The sequence below is a fragment of the Drosophila simulans genome, chromosome 2R (assembly GCF_016746395.2).
Source record: "Drosophila simulans strain w501 chromosome 2R, Prin_Dsim_3.1, whole genome shotgun sequence".
Lineage (NCBI taxonomy): Eukaryota > Metazoa > Arthropoda > Insecta > Diptera > Drosophilidae > Drosophila > Drosophila simulans.
Genome location: NC_052521.2, coordinates 11,471,922 through 11,491,856, shown reverse-complemented (window position 1 = coordinate 11,491,856; position 19,935 = coordinate 11,471,922). Strand labels below are relative to the sequence as shown.

Genomic DNA, 19,935 nt, shown 5'->3' with positions numbered 1-19,935 from the left:
TACCTAACTTGGCCGGATTTAGTGTTTTAATCTAATCGCACTAATACGGCGCACATAAATATGTACTTCGGTCTCGGCTGGGTGCAATAAAAAACAAACGTGTAATATATTTTAAGTCCGGATCTTACATAACAGTCTCCCAAAGAATTTCGAGTGCATCCGCAGCCAGTAAATATTATTAATTCATGCGGCATCTCTGAATGTTAACTAAATGTTATGCACACCGCCTTTATTATTATTATTTAAAGGAGCAATGTTTGATTAGGAATTTATGTCATGTCAGCATATATAGCAAAAAAAATACGCATAAACTAAATGTCATGCAATAAAGTAGCATCATCACTCCCCGAAGCGAGTTCCAAAATGATGATTCACTTGCTCCAAATTCGGTTATCACAAAGGGGTACAAGCCCCAAAAATGTTGACGCATCTTTGCGTAAATTTGGCCTTGGTAATAATATGGTATTTGCACTTGAAAGGTATACAAATGAGCGAAAAGTACTGCAAATGGTTATTTTTATATAGAATAAGTAATTATGTTTATTTATTTTCAGAATTTCAAAAATCAGTTACATTCTCTACAAAGAACCAGGGCTGCGCCTTTTGTTGGTTTGAGTCTGGGGTGGATAAACGCATTTTCCAGCACTGTGTGACCATATGCATGCGATACAAGTGCGGGACTTTTAAATATTTAAATGTGCGTCAAATTAGCGTCGTTGAGATAGCGGAACGGTGGAATATGGAACTTGAAAAAGTTCTTTATTTATTATCGTTATTTAGGGGTGAATTCCAAGAAAGAAACATGTAAAAATGTGTCCCGCCGACGTTATCTAGGCGCTAATTTATCTGGAGAGTGGGGAGGCGAATTTTCAATTCCATATTTTATATACCCCCTTGAGTTAAATCTTTCTGTTCATTATTGCATATCTGTTTTTTGGAATTCTCCTCTAAATAACAAAAAATAAATAAATATATAAACAACTTTCGCCATCCACCATCTACTCTAATATGACGTATATATTATCTATTTTTATTTCATTTTATTTTGATATATATTATTTCATAACATATTTATTTATTTAATAAAACAATACTTAATAGTTATGGCAACTACATCAATAACATTTATATTTAGTTGTGTGAAATAAGGTTACGATATATCGTGGTTGAATCTTGCAAACTATCGTCGCGGGTGTTCCAGCTGAGCCGCGCGGCGTTCACACTGAAAACAGCGCTGGTATTTCGTAACGCTCAGCAACGGTCACTCTGCCATCCTTCTTTTTATTTCCGCCGTTTGCCGAGAAAGTTGGAAAATTATGGGTGAGTTGCTGAAAAGCGTAGTTTTTGTGCGAATTAAGCGAAAAGCGATGACAAACAGTGAACAAACGGAGCTTAGAATGCGGCGCGGCTGAAAGAGTAAGTGAACTTGCGGCAAAAGTGCGAAAATACTGGCAAATGCAAACAAGTCGGAGACTTGCGATTTCAGCTGTCTCAAAATCTGACAAAATCCAGTGAATCTTTGATTCCATCGAGCAAATATATCGTTTTACATGCAAAAGCAATCGATGTGCACAAGGCACTTAAGTTATTTGTGTGAAAAATGCATTTGGCAGTATTTCCGAGCCCGGACTCTGTCTAACCTCAAAACCGAAGCCGCACAAGCTGCCATTTGTTTACATTGTGTTGTTGCATCGCAGACGCATATTAACTATAGCTAATGTATTTGTTTGATCTACAACAGGCAAGCCAAGAGGTCTGCGCACTGCCAGGAAGCATGTGAACCACCGTCGCGACCAGCGTTGGGCCGACAAGGACTACAAGAAGGCTCATTTGGGCACCAGATGGAAGGCCAATCCCTTCGGAGGTGCTTCCCACGCCAAGGGAATCGTCCTGGAGAAGGTGTAAGTACAGCTAGTAGACAGACCCTAACATAGAAGTGGTGGGATGGTGGGGGGAATCACACGTCTCGACGCCTCGCAGTATATTTTTGTGTTTTGTTTCGTTTTGCAACTCAAATCACAGGATTATACTGTGAGATGACCAGCGTGCCAGCAGCAGAAAGCGAATGATATGATATCAATAATATTATCTCTTAGTAATGTATCAAAACTAATCGGTTTCCTCTGCTCCACAGCGGCGTCGAGGCCAAACAGCCTAACTCTGCCATCCGCAAGTGCGTGAGGGTGCAGCTCATCAAGAACGGCAAGAAGATCACCGCCTTCGTGCCCCGTGACGGTAGCTTGAACTACATTGAGGAGAACGACGAGGTCCTGGTCGCCGGTTTCGGTCGTAAAGGTCATGCCGTCGGTGATATTCCCGGTGTGCGCTTCAAGGTTGTCAAGGTCGCCAACGTCTCCCTGTTGGCCCTCTACAAGGAGAAGAAGGAACGCCCAAGATCTTAGATGAACATGCATCTAATCTTTTTCCAGACAAGCAGAGTTAGGGTTTTACAAATCTAAATAAACAAAAAAAGAAACAAACCTGTTAAATGTTTCAATTAAATGTGATTTTCTTGAATATATCTGCGGCTCGCGTGTTTGTGTTCACTGATGTAGTGATTCCAATGGAATCTGTTTTATAAAGTCAATGTACTAACTCATTAGTACAAATAGAAGTTTATTACGAAATAGAGGAATGGTACCAGATTTACACACTTAAACTATAACAAGTAAATCTACTCATTTTCAGTTTTGCGATCTTTTCAAACAGTTCTATAAAAAAGTTATTCGTAATATGTATATTTGCCAGCTTTAATGATTTAGAAAAATATATAGCTATTGGATATTTTTTTAGTTCTCTCATCGGGTGAGCAATAAATATCAGCATATATATTTTGATAATTGATTTTAAAAATAATAAAGTTATATATATGTATATCTTATTATTAATTATGTTTTTAAACTACCTGGCAACCAAGGTAGTGTTGCAAAGCGAAGATCCTCGATTGCTTTCCAGCACTATTAGCCGCGTAAATTCCAAATTTTAAAATTTACCTTTGCGATCTCAGGACTTGCTTGTAGTTTTAGTTTCAGAAACTATGCATTCCACTAATAACTTAATTCTCAACCCCACATTGGCAACCAAATTGTGAAATGCCGGAACACTCCCTCGATGCGGCAAACTGTGCGATCTGCAGGCGGTCGTACCTACCGCAGTTGCTATTGCCAAGTATTTCTTACATAACAGAACGGCAAGAGCCGCGGAAACAGACAGCCATCATCAAAGCATGAGGCCCGGACCTGGACCACAGCAACGTGTGCCGGGCTCCATCAGCGATAAGGAGTCGAAAACTGCACCTCCTACCTGGCGGTGCACAGCGAGAAATCGGAGCACTTCGTATCGCGCTCGATGTGCAGTGGGGCTGGCTGATTTCTTCCAGTGCCTCGCTTCGATCTGCTTATCAATAATTTGTTTTTTTCTCCTTTTTGCCGCATTTAGGCAGAGATTCGCTGGCGATAGCCGCTCAAGTGTCACACGCCCACATTTTTGGAGCAGTCGATGTCGATGGAGCGGCTATTTGCACATACGCCACGCCAATAAACTTGTACCCACCACCGAGGCACGCTTTGATCCGATCCTCGTTCGCAATCTTTACCCCGCTACCCATTCCTGTTCTCTCGGCCTTTGGTCTTTGGGGTTTCAGACTTCAGTGCTCGGTCGCCAGTCTTCAGTCTCCAGTCTCCAGTCTCCAGCCTTCTCGATCGGCACACGCTTGCGCTGCAGTTGCTCCCCCCTTTTGGGCTTTTCTTTCTTTTGGTCTGACCGATGCTCCGATGGTCGGAGGAACCTTTTGGCCGCTGCCCGACCAAACTTCTCCTTCCCCTCTCCACATGCATAAATCCACGAATCCACGACCACGAATCCGCGAAGACTTGGGCCTCGCATCGCCGGCGGCAATTATCGCGATGTGATAAACAAATATTTTGCATCTATGGCAAGAGGAAGCGAAGGCTTTCCCGGCATTCTGGCGCTTAATTATGAACTCCGGCTGGGCTTGAGGATGGGGGTAGCCCCATCCGAGTACGAGTTTATTATTATTAAATGCCCTGCGCGTGGCCGCATGCACTTTTACCTGCCAACGTACTTGACTCGTCTTCTGGGAGGTTCGTCGCTTTTTTACCTCCTCATCTTCATCGCGATTTTTTGTTGTGCCTTTGATTTTTTTATTTTTTGGGCTTGGCTGTGCGGTTCGCTGGCAGCAGTTCTTGCAATATGCAATTTGGCTGCTTATCTCCAGTTGGATACCAATCAGCTTGGCCCCAAAAACATCGGTGGGTGGAGAGTGAAATAAAAATTAAATATGGCTCTATTTGAATATTACAGCCGCTTGCAAGGCAGTGCATTGGGCTAACTGGGCGGATACTTGATGGGCAGTGAGATGGTATAAGATAAGCATTCTCAACTGGGATCTATTCCATCATATATATTATTTTATATATAAATAAACTTTGTTTGTATGTTAAGAGGTTTGCTATAGTTACTATTGAGTTTGCTGCTTAGAAAATGTCTCAGTATCTTTGTAGATGTATGAATATTGTATCTATGAGCTACTTTTTGATTTAACTTCTGTTGAAATCTATTTGATAGTGAACAAGATAGTAGGACTTACTACTAACCAACTGTTTTGTAAGTTTAAGCTCTTTACAAACTGCCTGAAAATCCCTTCCATTTCCATTTAGTCACCTTCGTTCGTGCCCCTTTGATTAATGACTTTCGTTGCTTTCCATTTGCTTAGAGATTGCCAATTTAAACATTTGCGAATCTTTCGCAAAATCTTTCTCTCCGAAAGACGGTGCCCCATTTGATCCAAATAACACCCTTTTTCCCAGAGGTTCCGCACATTACGATATTTGCATACGCTGGCTTCCGTGTATGGGTGCTATCCCCCCATCCGCTGGTATATGTATGTGCACACACAGACGCACTGTTGTGTATATATGGACCCCAACGACATTGGGCGCCTCCACCAATTGAAACAAACCAAATGCAAAGTCGTCTCTCCCACAACAAAACGGATCTCGGGGAACAGGTTTTCCATTTCTGAAAGTGAGACCGAGAGATCGCGAGAGTCCGAAACGAAACAAAACGAAACGAACCGAACGAACGAATGAATATTAAACAAGCTCTGTTTCATTAGATTCAAAAGAACGCGCCGCTGCTCTCGGTTCGTAGGCTATGGGTAAAGTATACTTGGGTATGGTACGGCATGGTCTGGGAGACGGGGCCAAGTCACCTGGGCTCGGACCAGAGCCACTTGCTCGTTCCGCATCGGTGAACAGCTGCTGCTGCCGCCACTCTCTGGCCGCTTCGATTCAAGACTGCGCGAAAGGTTCAGCTTATGGCTTTTCGCTTTTTGGCCTTATGCACGGGCTCTGAAGGCAGAGACACCTCCGTTCGGTTCACAATCTCCCAGCTCCCCAGCTGCAAGCTCACAGCTCACAGCTCACAGCTCCCCAGCTCGCGAGAGCGTCGATCGGTCGTCGAGTTCAGTTGGCCTGCGGTTCGTCATCAGCGTGGTTCATGCGGCTCCGACTTTCAGTTCGCCTTTAACTTTGACTCAAGCCAAGGCATCGGCGGAACTCGGTAGTGACTCTGGTGGCTCTCCATTGACATCGCCATCTGCGTCCCCGGGCTGTAATCATAAATATATATATGTATATCTACAGACTGGCCCGCTGTACATAGGCCCAGTTAGTTAGTTTGTTAGTTAGTTAGTTAGTTACTTGCTTAGTGATTGCTGTTGTGCCGTGAATTTTCATTTTCCCAAGAGCGCTGTTGCCGTCACAGCGTCCGCTGTTTGTATCTTGTGAAATGTCGAAGCCCTTGATTTTAGGCTACGGATACGTTCGTTAGTCGACATCTTACCAACTCGCTTGAGGGCCAAAAACCTATGAACAAGTGATTTTAAAAGAACCTAAATCCAAACCGGTAAAACTATGTAAAAAGTGAGCTAATTTGTTAATAAAGAGCTAACATCGTTCGGGTTTTGAAAAGTATATTTTCAACAGCAAGTGTCAATCGTTCAGTTTTCGAAAATCCAAATTTGAAGTGTGTATTTTTCAATATCTTTAAAATAATCACCAGTGAATAGTGAGATTGAAAAATATATTTACATCACTCGCTGATTGCGAAATCGTGGCCAAAATGTGGGTTAGGCTCTGAGCCACAAACAAAACAAAATCTGACAACAAATGGACGCAAATTCACACATGCCGTGGCACATAAATTTATGGTTGGAACTGTAACTGGGCAAAAATGCTCGGCCCGGCAGACAACAGCAGTAGTAGTGGCACCACCATCTCCGCCAGCGAATCACCAACCACCACCCACCAATCCACCCGAACCGCCGACAAAGGGAAAAACTAACGGAATAATGCAACATTAAGCAAAATGCTGCTGGCCCTGCTAAAGCAAAGCCAACAACAACAACAACACCAACACCAATTTCAACCTGCCACCACCGACGTCAGCAACAACAACAACAACAACAACAACTACAACAGCAGAAGCAACAACTGCAACTGCAACAACATCAACGTCACCGTCACCGTTACCACGAACATCGCCGTTGCCGTATAAAAATGGAACCCTCATATGATCACGAACATCCACATCATCTGCTAACAAATTACAAGTAATATTTACATTTTTCCCATGCTAAAATTTTTTTCTCGCTGTTTAATTATATCCAACCGAAGCGAAGATACATATCTTCAAGATAATAACCATAATGAAAAATGGAAAAGGCGCTCGTGTAGTGGTGAAGAAATTCTCTAGATCGTACATATATATACAATAAATATGTATATACTTATATATATATGGGGGCCCATGACTGGGACTTTTCAAGACTTAGTCACAGTCACAGATACTAAGATACTAAGATACAAAGATACTAGCGGCGGGCACGACAGCGAGAAACACCGTCGGGGATGTCGAATGCACACTGTGGCAGTAAGCTACAACCATAAAGAACGGGTATATATGTATAAATATATATATATGGGGGTTATAGAGTATATAGTATCTGGGAATTTGCTTAGATTTTCCTTGGTGTGGCCCCAGTTTTCAGACCCCGCAGCACTTGCACTTGTATTCGTATCCGCTTCTCGATTCTCTCCGTTTCCCTTGGCAAACGTAAACGTAAACGTAAATATGTAAATGGTCGACTGCGAATAACTTAAGAACCGTCTTCGGACGCGACTCGAAATTGGTCAAGTGGAAAGTAAACCAAGACGATAGAGAAGTCGGGGGTGGAGACCCTGGGAAAAAGCGGAGGCCAAGAACGCACAGGCGACGCACCGAGAAGAGGTCTTAACATTTGGTATATTTCGGCCAGAGGTCAGGCTGCTTTTGACCATTATAAAGATTTGTATCCGATCTACACAGCTTGATAGATACGCATGAGGTTTTAATATCCGTATATAAGTATATACATATATAAAAGTACTTCCCCCATATATACGTATTAGCCATTCAGCTGACTGACTTTCGTAGTTTCCGACGGGAAATTCCCGTCTACAAATTGGCTGGAATTATGAATGGAAATGAAGCCATGAAATTAAATTAAGTACAGATGAAAAGCTCTGATAAGTCGTAAGAAATTCGAAACCCAAAATCACAAAAAAGACTTTCATGGGCGAAAGCCTGTCGCATTTTTCGTCACATTTTCCAAATCTTCCTGCTTGGGATTGGCTCATCACGGAACGGGGCAACAAATCAACTCGATTGGATGCCATTTCATTTCATTCAGTTTGATCTTTTATGGCTACCCCATAAATCAAGTCAAGGCTGCGATCTACCTAAAGTTTGCTAACTTCGGTTTCAATCTAAATAGTTTTCAACATCAAATAAAATTCTATGGCCAATAAACTACCATATGTATATGTGGATTTCCAATCAATGTTTGAAAATTAATTAAGGCTGGATTGGAAATCTTTATGCATATATCGAAATTGAAATTGAAATTTACTTATTTCCTTTAGAACTTGTTTTTGACACATTTCCCGGATACTAAATGTGGATAGTATTTAAAAATGAATGTTTGCTTGATCATTTCTGGACTTTCCCTACTGCAACCAGGAACTAAAGCTTTTCATTGACGTAGAAGGAGATTCCAATGGTTGTAACTTCTTGGAAGCGAGAGATAAATCTTTCTAAATGTTTATAAATCGTGTTTGGACAGCTTAATCGCTTAATTGTATTGATTAATCTGAAGAGTATAGCCTACACTCCCATTTTAAGAAGAAATCCTATTTTAACTTTCTATAACAGAATTTAAAGTATTACAACTACATGACATTGACGGCAATCAAATTATTATATTTTGTATGCAAAAATCCCTTCTCATTCAAAAAAAAAAAAAAATCATATTAGTCTTTAGGAATTTTAATATTTTTCAAACCAAAACTCAATAACCTTTCGATTCACTTCGTAAATGCATAGTTTTCTGCATAAGTTCTAATAGCTAGTGCACAAATTTACAAAGTAAATTAAAATTTAAAATGTTGTCAAAAAAATCCTGAAATGTACTACAAATCACAATTTTTCATAAAATTTCAGTTTTTTAGTAATGAAATATATAATATATATATTATATATAAATTTAACTGTTGAATATAAACATGCGCGTAATGGCAATAATCAAAAATTATATTTAATACTTTGTCACATTTATAGTGAAACCTTAGATGCGTGTTTAGTGGCTGGAATATTGAAAACTGAAGTCGAAAAATAAAAATATTTAAATTTATATAGATTTTTAGTCCGTTTTGCTACCATTTAGCTGGCTTAAATAAGATGTTCATTTACTGTAGTAAAGCAGGATGATAGAGGATATCCCCAAAGTGGTTAGACATATCCGATTCGACGTAACATCAATGATATGTCATGATTGGCATCAAACATGGCAGATTACCAAGCAAATTAAATTATTGCTTATTCAACATTTTTCGAATGGCAAAAAAGTGATCTTCGGTACTTTCACTGTAGATTTGAAAACCTGATAAAACCTGATATCGATTTAAAAATACATGAGAAATATCCAAATCTAACTTGCCAAATTAAACGCTTATAATTTGTTTTATAAAATATTTTTGATAAAACGCTCTGCAATTATGCTAAACTGATGCACTTCGTATTCTTCAAATTCCTTTAAAATTTTTAAGAATCGACAATAAATGGTTGTTCTGAAGATTTTCAAGAATCCGATTTTTGTATAATCTTCATGTGTAAGATAAATTTAAAAAAAATGTCAATGATTACATATTTATTCACTAACATATACATATATACTCACTCGTATGTTTTCTATTGAAGGGCTTAACAAAAGATCACAAAAAGTTTAATACACGAAAATAAAAACATCCGAAACTAAAAGTAATTTCATTATAAAAACTTTTCCTGCAAAATCAAACTAACTTCACATGAGCCACATAAATGTTTTGTGGGTAATTAATTTTAATAGCACCAATTAGTGGTCTAATAACATTTAAGGCAGTCAACACCCTGTAAAAACGCACCCCTAAAAAAATATCAGGTCTTGGACCCTTTGAAAACACCCTGATTAAAGTCCGGTTAGTTGTTTTCGAATCCAGCCAACTAGCTAAGTACGGATCCTCCACATGCAATTACTCTACTTAGTGGTACGAGCATGCAGCACTGCCTCCATTTCCATGCAATCCATATAATTTAGTACCCCTCCACCTGCGAGGGTGTATACGTATAGGTATCTGTATCTGTATCTGAGCATGTACATGTATCTGCTGGCTGCGTGTGCTGGTGTGCGTGCTAAAATCCATTAAATTTTTGTATCTTTTTTATGCTCCTAAAATCGCTTGTGTGAGAACTGGGTCTTCGTTGTTTCTTCGGCACGGCATGGGGGTGGGTGGTGCCCCAAGAAGTGGGGCTGGGGGATCCGCAGCGACGACAGCCGCAATAAACCTCATTAGCCGAACGAAAGCAGCCGCTTCGGCAACGTTCGGCCCTCGAAGATGGATGGTGATGATGATGACGCTCCGCTCCTCGCTTGCTTCATTAGTTTAATTATGTATGGCCAGACCAGGTCACACATACATATATCTCCTCTATGTAGAAGACACAGGTATGGAGGTAGCTATACCTATAGCCCAATCCATTGTGCGTACCGATCTCATTCCCATTCGCAGCGAGGCAGGTAGCTCACCTTCATGTTCATGTTCATTAAAGCTAAGATGGCGGCTCTTTAGGCCCGGATGCTGGGATGTTTATGCTTATTGGTCAACAGCATCTACATGCGGCCATACAGCTATATGCATATATATATATATATATATATATAGGTGGCCATGCATATGTATGCGTAAATGGCCGATCCGATCGACCGACCGACCGACAACTCATCGCTGAAAGACCGGGCCTGCGTCGTTAAGTTATTCAAGTACATCACACCTGGGCCGCAGCTCCAGCTCCACAAGTTTATCCATACTGGCATACACCAGCGCCCCTACCTTTGCCCCAACCTCCAACTGGAACTGGGCCCAAGTCGTGCCAAGTCGTTTGGGCCAAACTCGTTTTCTGCGCTGAGCTCCACTGTGCATTGCTGTGCTGGGCCCCTGGAAATCTGTTTTGTATTCGGGTTGGGGCGCCTGCAGCCGCAGCAGGCAGCCAATAGACTGCAAATGGAGCAAATGGCGAGCTGCGGCAGATGCCTCTTCGCCAGGCGCTGGCCACACCCACCTCCAGGTCCCACCAGCCACCTCCTACTCCGCCACTTCATCCAGCCTCAGCCTCGCCAGTCGAGCCGAGCCGGCTTTGACTGTGGCCGAAAACCAAAATGGCTTTTATTACCTTGCCGCTCCGCTTGCATTTCTCCACAGGCAGCCTGTGTGCTGCAAAACTGGCCCAATGCGAGATCGCAGATGAGGCGCCAAATGATTTGCCATTCTAGGCATGCATCTCTTTGGTGGGCAAATCTCGGATGCCTAACTATGCAATCGAGCATTGGATTAGTTCTGAGCGGATCGAGCAATCAGATCTACATAAATTATATATCAAGGTTGTTCATTACCATTTTGCTGGGCAGAAGCTTTCTAAAATGTATATGAAGCTAATCGGGTTACTAGTGGGGCTTATCTTAATTGGAATGTTGGCACTAGAGTCTAATCATGCATAATTGAAATTAGTATATAATTAAATTTAATAGGAAAATAACCATTTTCAACATGTTAATCTTATGGATAACTAGATCAGATTAGAAAGCACAGTAATTAGAACTCAACTATATAATTCCATGTTATAAGATGTTCCAAAAAACCGCCAAATAAACATTAATTCAGTAATGTCGTTCTATGACATACCCAGCAACAAATCTCCCCAATAATAGAATGCCATTGTTCTTCACTCGGTTTTGTTCTGAATCCGAGACAAATCTGCCCAATTGTTGTCACATACCTGTCCGCAACTCAGAGAATCCCCAACTGGCGAATAGACCAGTGGCTAGACAAAAGGTATTGACAGCTCAACGAAGCCGAGGATCTGTCTTAATTACTGTCCCATTTGCTGGAATGTCAGTTTGTCAACCGAAAGTTGCAAGATCCAGCGAAACACGCTTTCTAAAATTAGCCAGAAATATGGGAAGACAATGTTTAGATTAAGGTGGAAGCCGCAAGTTTAACTTTTTTATTGCCAACTCCTGTGACAATTGTCCCCCAAATGTACATATATATATATATGTATATTTATATATATGTGGACTTCGGGTTGGGGGTATCCAACTTAAAAGGCTGTCTTGAGCAGCGCGGCAGAGCGTCACATGAATCACAATATGCTAAAGCGCCTGACACTCTCCAGATCAATGCGGCTTCTTCGGTTGGGAGTTGCTTGGCTGGCGGCTCCTGAATGAAGCCAGGGGCTTGTTAAAAGGGAGGAGTTGCCTACTTTTGTGGCAGCCTCGAGGGGAGTCCACCCTCCTACTCCCCCTCTCAGTCAGCTCCAACTACCAGCAAGCAACTACCAAGGCCCCTTTCCACTTTTACCGGGACTCTTTGGCAGCCACCAGAGAAGTCGATGTTGTCGTAAACAAAACGTTCCATGGGTCCCCAAAACGGCGGCGGACATCGAGTACTTGGACAGGGGATTTCGGAAATAGGAGGGGGGTTAGCAGAAGGAAGGGTGCGGAGAGGCTGGCTGCAATGTGGAATATGTGGCATTTTGCAAAGATGTTGACATTTTGCGCGCATAAAAATCCCAACTTACCGGCCACTGTATGTGTCCTATTTTAAAATCAGGGCCATGGCTAAGCAGGCCGCATCCACAAAGCTGCAAACCGAATCTGAAGCTAAAGCTGAAAACTTTAAACTGTAGCTGGCTTAGCCGAGCGCAGCTTCGCGGATCGTGAGCGGGCTTAGGATAAAGCCAGACCGACTTCGACCAGACGACAGCCGACAGTTGGGACAGTTTGGACAGCAGCGGCAACTGGACGGACTTACGGGCGGACAGACGGACGGACAGGACGGTGGACGGTGGACAGCGGACAGCGGACGGTGGACGGTATAATTTTGTGTACCCCTTTTCGGCCAAGCTGGCGTATCGACAGCGGCCAAGTATTTAGCGGCAGCCGCAACCGAATATCAAAAACGTAACGACGTCACAGCGAAACCCTCAATAAATTATCGAACCTTCCAGCCAGCCAGGGTCCGTGCATTCAGATGGGGCTAAGGAGCACTGAAACCAAGTTGGCTTTTGAGTATGGCTAAATTTGCAACTTGGTCGGCATTGTCAAGGAAGAAAGTCGACGAAACTAGAGCGGTTTTGTGGGGGGGACTAGGCGATGATACTCCCTCCCAAAAGCGAAAGACTAAAGATCGCAGGGCAGCCAGGGGAATTAGAGCTAAGCAACTGGGGATCCATGGCAAACAATTAGGCCCAGTGGTTCTGCCTGGGACTGTGCTTGTGGTTGTAGGTAGGTAGGTAGGTAGGTAGGCAAAAGAGGCAGGAGTCGGCAGCACCAGCGGCACACAATAGACCAAAAGTGTAGTGGGCAGCAATAAATTCAAACGGTAACAAATCGAGGTGAAGGAGATCGAGGGAGCACGCATACTGCGGCATGGCCCATGGATCCCCAAAGGATCGAGAGTCGGGATCTCGGGAGCTTTGGCAATATTTAAACTTGTCGTCCGGGGGCCGCTCTCCATGCATCCAATGCTGCTGATGAATTCTTGGAAGGCGAATTACTTTGAAATGTGTCGATATGTCGCAACTTTTAAAAGTTATGCATAAAGGTCCGGCAAGGCAGCCAGACTCCACCAAACCAGCCAGCCAGCCAGCCAGCCAGCCTCATTCTCATTCTCAATCCCGATCTGAGTCGCGGTGTGGACTGCACCAGAGTCTGAATCTGAATCTGAGCCAGAGCCTCTGTCTGGCTCTGGGCACCAGCTTCTGCTCCAGCTTCTTTGCTTACTCCGCCGACTCCGCGACGGTGGCTTGTTGGAGCTAAAGCGGCCTCCTTTGATAATACAATAGCTGCACGCGCCCAATTTACATTTATGTCCGCTGACATTAAGGAGCGCACCGATGCCGGGAGCCCAGGCGATCCGTTCCGTTCCGATCTCGAGTTCCAGTTTGTGTCTCTCTGGTGTCTGATAAATGCAAAGGTATACACCCCCTGCCCAGCTCCCCATCCCTCGTCGATCCAGTTGCTCCAATGCCCCCCTCGCTTTTTTGATCTTCTGTGCGTGCCAGCGACGCGAAAATTGTCGACGTATTTAGCAGCCCCTTTTAAATATCATTATAAAGAACATTTCGTCGGACATTTTTGCCGGCGGTACGTAATTTGGAGCAGTAGCTCCTCGGGAGAGGGATTAACAACGATCGTGAATGTGATACGAGGCGGGAACTCGAATCGGTGGATAACTCCATCTTGTATGGGCCACATGGATTGCTTGTGCTACATAGTCAAGTTATTAATTAATTAATTAGATGATAATTAAAGGTTGATCAACATTCTTGGCATTAAAATTATATCAATTTGATCCGCTTACTACTTACTTTTAAAAATTGAGCTTTATTTTAGAGAGAAAAGAATATTGTTTATAATTCACTTCGCGTTTTCTCTCAGTGTATTATTTACCAGACATACAATTATTTATTCCTTGCCTACCATTCCACCCGCCTTCTTCCAGTTCGAAGAAGTATCCACACGTTTCGCGCACTCCGGAGTACAGCCACTCCACGGGCAGCGATTATCCGGAGCACGGTGGCTACCTAACGGATGGCCGCCTGATGCACGAGAGCAACAGCGATGCTGGGATCTACCACGTGCGCCAGGGCAGCGAGCACTCCTCGCCCAGTCTGCACTCGCCAGCCATACAGAGCTCCGGATACGAGAATGAGCACCTGAACGAGGCGGTTCTGGCCGCGCACAGCCACAGTCACTCGCCCATGCCGATGGTGTCCAGCGCCTATGTGGGCGGAGGAACTGCCTCCGGATCGCTGATTAACAGCAATATTCCTCTGCTCGGTGGCGGCGGTAATTCGGTACTGAACAAATTTCTATCGCATCCGCACGCTGGCATGGTGGGCAGTGGAACCGGACAGATGGAGGACTGCACATCGCACTCGCCGATTGAAGCGGCGTCCATGTGGAGCTACGACTACAAGGGCGACCTGTGCGCCCCCAATTGTGGCTATCTGGAGCGGCACAAGCCGCTGCCCGCCGACCTCAAGTACCGGCCCGGCGGAACCCAGTCAAAAAGTGCCAAAGAATCGCGCATCCGGCGGCCGATGAACGCCTTCATGGTCTGGGCCAAGATCGAGCGCAAGAAGCTGGCCGACGAGAATCCCGATCTGCATAATGCCGATCTCAGCAAGATGTTGGGTAAGCTTTTATTGGAATTAAGTATTATTAAGAATTAGATCTTACAGATTTTAATGTCTAATATAGTTAATGTTTAAAAAATTAACCGATAACTATAACTTTTAAAAGTATCGCCCATTTTATAAACTAAGATTTGACTTTATTTTAATACCTAATATTTATACATATCGTTTCATACATACAAAACTACTTGATCCTTTAAGGTTTTTAACACAATTAGGTTTCAAAGTTAAAAGATAAACGAATAATATCTTATCCCTCCACACTTTATCTTCATCTTCTCGCTTCAGGAAAAAAATGGCGATCGCTAACGCCACAAGATCGCAGACCCTACGTGGAGGAGGCGGAGCGTCTGCGAGTGATTCATATGACGGAGCATCCGAACTACAAGTACCGACCCAGGCGGCGCAAGCAGTCCAAGCTGCGGGCCATGCAGCCGGGCGGCAAGGAGCAGAGCGAAAGTTCACCCAATCCAGGCACTGGTGGATCTAAGTCCAATCCCAAGCTGGCGACACCTCCACTGGCCAACGCATCATCCAGCTATACAACGCCCACCGACGAAAGCACCTGCAATTCCACGAACCAGAATCACGGTCAGTCAACTCCGGGTGGCCTATACGAGCAACCGCTGAAGCCCACATACTCGCCCAGTTCCGTGGACTGCTACAGCAATGCGGACAGCACGGAACAGATCGAGTCACTGGCCGCCAACTGTCCGCCAGCCCTGCTCAATGAATCGTCGCCCACGGGCGGAGGTTACGACAACTCGCTGTTGCTCAAGAAGTTAACCAAGCCGTCGCCCAGTCGTGCGGCCAAGTCGCGCCAGGAGAAGCTGGCCAAGTCCGAGGAGAAAAACAAGGGATCCCAGTCGCAGGGACAGTCTCAGCAGGGTACATATGCTGCCACCTATCCGCTGGCACCCACCTCCGTGGCCGTGGTCGCAGCCAGGGGTATGTACGTGACGTGCAACAATCGGGGATTGCTGGATCATGGTCACTCCGTCAAGGGCACATTCTATCCACCAGTATCCGTTTCGGAAGATGACAATAGCACCTCAATGCGGAACAGCATCAGTGCTCTGCAGCAGCACTGCAATGTGGTCACAATTACACCCTCAAGCTCCGCCGGTACCATGCCAACCAGCGAGATGAGCAGCTACACGGTCTCAATGGCGGATAACTGCGGAAATCTGAGGCTCAGCATGAACGAGTTGTCCGGCAATGAGTATCTGCCCAGCGCCAATGCGTATGGGATGCAGTACGAGGACTTCCTGCGCTATCAGAGCAACGATATGGACTACTCAACGTCGGCGGTGGAGCACAAGGAGCACACTTCGGATTCGGCGAGCGGCCAGAAGTGCCTTAAGTATCCGGACACGAATCAGAACTACGACGACTACGAGGCGGAGGCCTACAGTAACGCCATGCTGCCTGCAACGGCAGCTAGCTACTACACCCAACTTCCGTATCCGCCCACCTCGCTGGCCGCCTTTCCACTCCAGCTGGCCGTGCCGTTCCAGCAGACGACATCGGGCGCCTACGGAGCGCAGCCCATCCAGAGTGGTTACCTGCACTACGGCAACTATGGCGGATACGAGGGAATGGCCCAGAGTCAGCCGCAGAACCAAGCGCCCGTCCAGCATCAGCAGGCATCCCACTCGGCTCCGCCCTCCCTGTCAGCGCCACCCAACCAGACGGTGACCTCCAATCCGGCAGCCATTAGCATGCAGCAGCACCATCATCATCACTTTGGACCCGCACCCGGCATGGTGGGCGTGGGCGTCGGAGTTGGAGTCGGAGTCGGTGAGATGCTCTTCGAGCAGCAGCAGCGCAAAGATGATGAGATTAGCAACATTCTGGCAGGAGTGCGCAAGACCTGCTACAGCAACTGACTTTGATCAGACATTTGTAATATTTCGAGCCTAGTGTTTTAGAGAGTGGTTTAGGTAGTCTTAAGATTGCTTTCCGCACCCACAATGTTCTTCCAGCCCCTTTCCCATAAAATCTAGTAGTAGAACCCATTGAATTGTACAATTATTAGAACTGCATAGATACGATACGAAACAAAAAAGAGACATAACGAAATAAAGTAATTCCTAAGTAATCGAAACGCATAATCGATTTCAATGTCAATGTGGAACGCGTCCTCGCAGTGACAGCTTCTTTGGGGGTGGAACGCGGATGGACCGTGACCATATGACACTGACACAGCCACCCGATATATACACGACCGGATCCTGCGCACTGCCAGTTCCATCAGGTTGGAGTGCAAAGATTTTCTTTTCCCATTCGCACGGCCACGGATTTTCCACGTTACATAAATTTCGAAAGCATTTTTCAACTATTTTCCGCATCGGTTACGACAGTTTCAGCTCGCTTTTTCAAACTGGACTTCGAGATTCGAGTGAGCAGGATGTGCAAGTATCCGAGAATCGTATGATTAACGCGCTCCATTCGCACAAGGGCGCCAAGTTGTCGCAATCAAAGGCAAAAATCTGAGTCAAAATTCAGTTTTATTTTCTAGATTGTTAATCCCCATGTGACGACAGTAGTTAAGAAATTCGAATACCATTGCGGAATCTGGAGGCCAACGAAATTGTTAAAGAAAATTCTGATAAAATCGATATACTTCGCACGCCTTCTTGACACCACCGCAGCCGCCGCCATCAGGCCAATACCACCCCCACCTCCAACACTGCTAACACCACCACTACCACCACCACCACCGCCATCGCCATAAGCCATTCCAGCATCATCAGGGCCGTTAGTAGCCAGCATCCAACATGTCATTCATAGCCAAATTGAAAGCCACGCCATTGCCGCCACTGAGAAACATACTCAATGTGGCCGTGCAAACGGCCCGACAGCAAATTCCAGAGCGCAAGGACTACGAGCAACCGCCGGGTAGCACCGCCCAGCAGCATCACCACAGCCAGCAGGCCCAGCACAAGGCCATGGAGGCGGGTATGGATGGCGGAGACACCACCGAGATGAGCTCGAATCCCTTCCGGAACGCCGGTAGCTGGACAAACGATGGCGAGGGCGGAGGCGATGGCGATGGCGAGTACAGGAACGAGTACCAGAGCACATCCTTCAATGAGTACGACGGAAGGTATCAGCAAACGGACGGCTTTAGGTGGGTCATCCTCATTATAGAAGTATAAGTTAACTGTCGTGCTAAACTCAACCCAAATCCATCTTTCGCAGGCAAGGTAGCATCGCCTCCGAGGGAAGCTCATTTGTATGCGAGGGAGAAGGTGGCGGCGGCTGCAAAATCGACGAATTCCAAGCGGCCTGGAACGTGACCAACGCCATTCAGGGCATGTTCATCGTATCGCTGCCCTTTGCCGTGCTCCATGGCGGCTATTGGGCCATCGTGGCCATGGTGGGAATAGCACACATCTGTTGCTATACGGGCAAGGTCCTGGTGCAGTGTCTATACGAACCGGATCCGGCAACGGGTCAAATGGTGCGAGTACGCGACAGTTATGTGGCCATAGCCAAGGTATGTTTTGGGCCCAAATTGGGCGCCCGGGCAGTCAGCATTGCCCAGCTCATCGAGTTACTGATGACCTGCATCCTGTACGTGGTGGTGTGCGGCGATCTATTGGCCGGAACGTATCCACAGGGCTCGTTCGACTCGCGATCCTGGATGCTGTTCGTGGGCATATTCCTGCTGCCCATGGGATTCCTTAAGTCACTGAAAATGGTATCAACGCTCTCGTTCTGGTGCACAATGTCGCACATCGTGATAAACGCCGTGATACTGGGCTATTGCCTGCTGCAGATTGGCGATTGGGGCTGGTCCAAGGTCCGCTTCAGCATCGACATGGAGAACTTTCCGATCTCACTGGGCGTCATCGTCTTCTCGTACACCTCCCAGATCTTCCTGCCCACGCTCGAGGGCAACATGATCGATCGCTCCAAGTTCAACTGGATGCTGGACTGGTCTCACATAGCGGCTGCTGTGTTTAAGGCCGGATTCGGGTACATCTGCTTTCTGACCTTCCAGAACGACACACAGCAGGTGATTACCAACAATCTGCACTCGCAGGGCTTCAAGGGCATGGTGAACTTCTTCCTGGTCATCAAGGCCCTTCTGAGCTATCCCTTGCCATACTATGCTGCCTGTGAGTTGCTCGAGCGCAACTTCTTTAGAGGTCCGCCAAAGACCAAATTTCCAACCATCTGGAATCTGGACGGGGAACTGAAGGTTTGGGGTCTGGGCTTCCGTGTCGGCGTCATTGTATCCACCATACTGATGGCCATCTTCATTCCCCACTTCTCCATTCTGATGGGTTTCATTGGCAGCTTCACTGGCACAATGCTCAGCTTTATCTGGCCTTGCTATTTCCACATCAAGATCAAGGGGCATCTGCTCGATCAGAAGGAAATAGCCAAAGACTACCTCATCATTGGGCTCGGCGTGCTCTTCGGCGTTATTGGTATCTACGATTCGGGCAATGCCCTGATAAATGCATTTGAAATCGGTCTTCCATTTTAAATTGAATGTAAACTATCCAATCAAAAGATTCTTATTTATGATACTCGACTCTTTTGGGCATGGCAAGTCTTCCAGATGCTTTGTCATCAATTTGGCTGTGTCCAAAATATCGAGGATCGAGTTAAACAAATACCATAAATGCGAAACGAAATTATAAAACAATAATGTTAGTCTGTAAGAAACGAAACGCAAGTCTTCCAAACAAGCGAAAAAATGTCTTCCAAACAAAAGTAATATTGATATATGATATACACAATGAATAAGTTAAGAGAAACGATGATTATATAAATATACATAAGTATGTACGAATATGAGAAAAAGAGAAATATTTATTGTGTTAATATGCATTATAAGATATAGACAAATTGAACAGAGTAAAACGATAAACTGCAAATGTACATCATTATACAAATGAGTATGTTATAGATAGAACTCATTGTTTATATATAGCCGAGCGGATTTTTTTAACGTTTAAATATACAGTTACCTTTACATACTAGCCCTTAAAACGACACTAGCATCTTTTAAACTCTCAATAAAGACATCATCTCCAGTTGATCCTAAAAGAAAACCCCATT

At 44.9% G+C, this 19,935-nt stretch overlaps 3 protein-coding genes across 3 annotated transcripts; all 3 read left to right on the top strand.

The window, feature by feature from the left end:
• The first annotated feature begins 1,166 nt into the window (after positions 1-1,166).
• Positions 1,167-2,480, top strand: LOC6734447 (40S ribosomal protein S23). Its single transcript, XM_002081431.4, has 3 exons — positions 1,167-1,320; positions 1,742-1,901; positions 2,135-2,480. Exons 1-3 carry the CDS (start codon positions 1,317-1,319, stop codon positions 2,400-2,402), a joined length of 432 nt encoding a protein of 143 aa, XP_002081467.1. The 5' UTR covers positions 1,167-1,316; the 3' UTR covers positions 2,403-2,480.
• A 2,992-nt stretch (positions 2,481-5,472) lies between these two features.
• On the top strand, positions 5,473-16,963 carry LOC27208851 (putative transcription factor SOX-15). The gene is made up of 3 exons (XM_016184404.3): positions 5,473-6,634; positions 14,160-14,854; positions 15,145-16,963. The coding sequence occupies exons 1-3, from the start codon at positions 6,582-6,584 to the stop codon at positions 16,743-16,745; spliced, it is 2,349 nt and encodes a 782-aa protein (XP_016027571.1). The 5' UTR covers positions 5,473-6,581; the 3' UTR covers positions 16,746-16,963.
• Positions 16,964-17,062: 99 nt separating this feature from the next.
• Positions 17,063-19,928, top strand: LOC6739431 (vesicular inhibitory amino acid transporter). Its single transcript, XM_016172112.3, has 2 exons — positions 17,063-17,989; positions 18,061-19,928. The coding sequence occupies exons 1-2, from the start codon at positions 17,637-17,639 to the stop codon at positions 19,355-19,357; spliced, it is 1,650 nt and encodes a 549-aa protein (XP_016027570.1). The 5' UTR covers positions 17,063-17,636; the 3' UTR covers positions 19,358-19,928.
• Positions 19,929-19,935: the final 7 nt, after the last annotated feature.

Excerpts from the sequence above, each read along its gene's own strand:
- LOC6734447 (XM_002081431.4), top strand. Across the intron at positions 1,902-2,134 it reads GGAATCGTCCTGGAGAAGGT|CGGCGTCGAGGCCAAACAGC; the intron begins GTAAGTACAGCT and ends TCTGCTCCACAG.
- LOC6739431 (XM_016172112.3), top strand. The coding sequence starts at position 17,637 with ATGTCATTCATAGCCAAATTGAAAGCCACGCCATTGCCGCCACTGAGA. Across the intron at positions 17,990-18,060 it reads CAGCAAACGGACGGCTTTAG|GCAAGGTAGCATCGCCTCCG; the intron begins GTGGGTCATCCT and ends CATCTTTCGCAG.
- LOC27208851 (XM_016184404.3), top strand. The coding sequence starts at position 6,582 with ATGGAACCCTCATATGATCACGAACATCCACATCATCTGCTAACAAAT. Across the intron at positions 6,635-14,159 it reads CATCTGCTAACAAATTACAA|TTCGAAGAAGTATCCACACG; the intron begins GTAATATTTACA and ends GCCTTCTTCCAG. Across the intron at positions 14,855-15,144 it reads CGATCTCAGCAAGATGTTGG|GAAAAAAATGGCGATCGCTA; the intron begins GTAAGCTTTTAT and ends TTCTCGCTTCAG.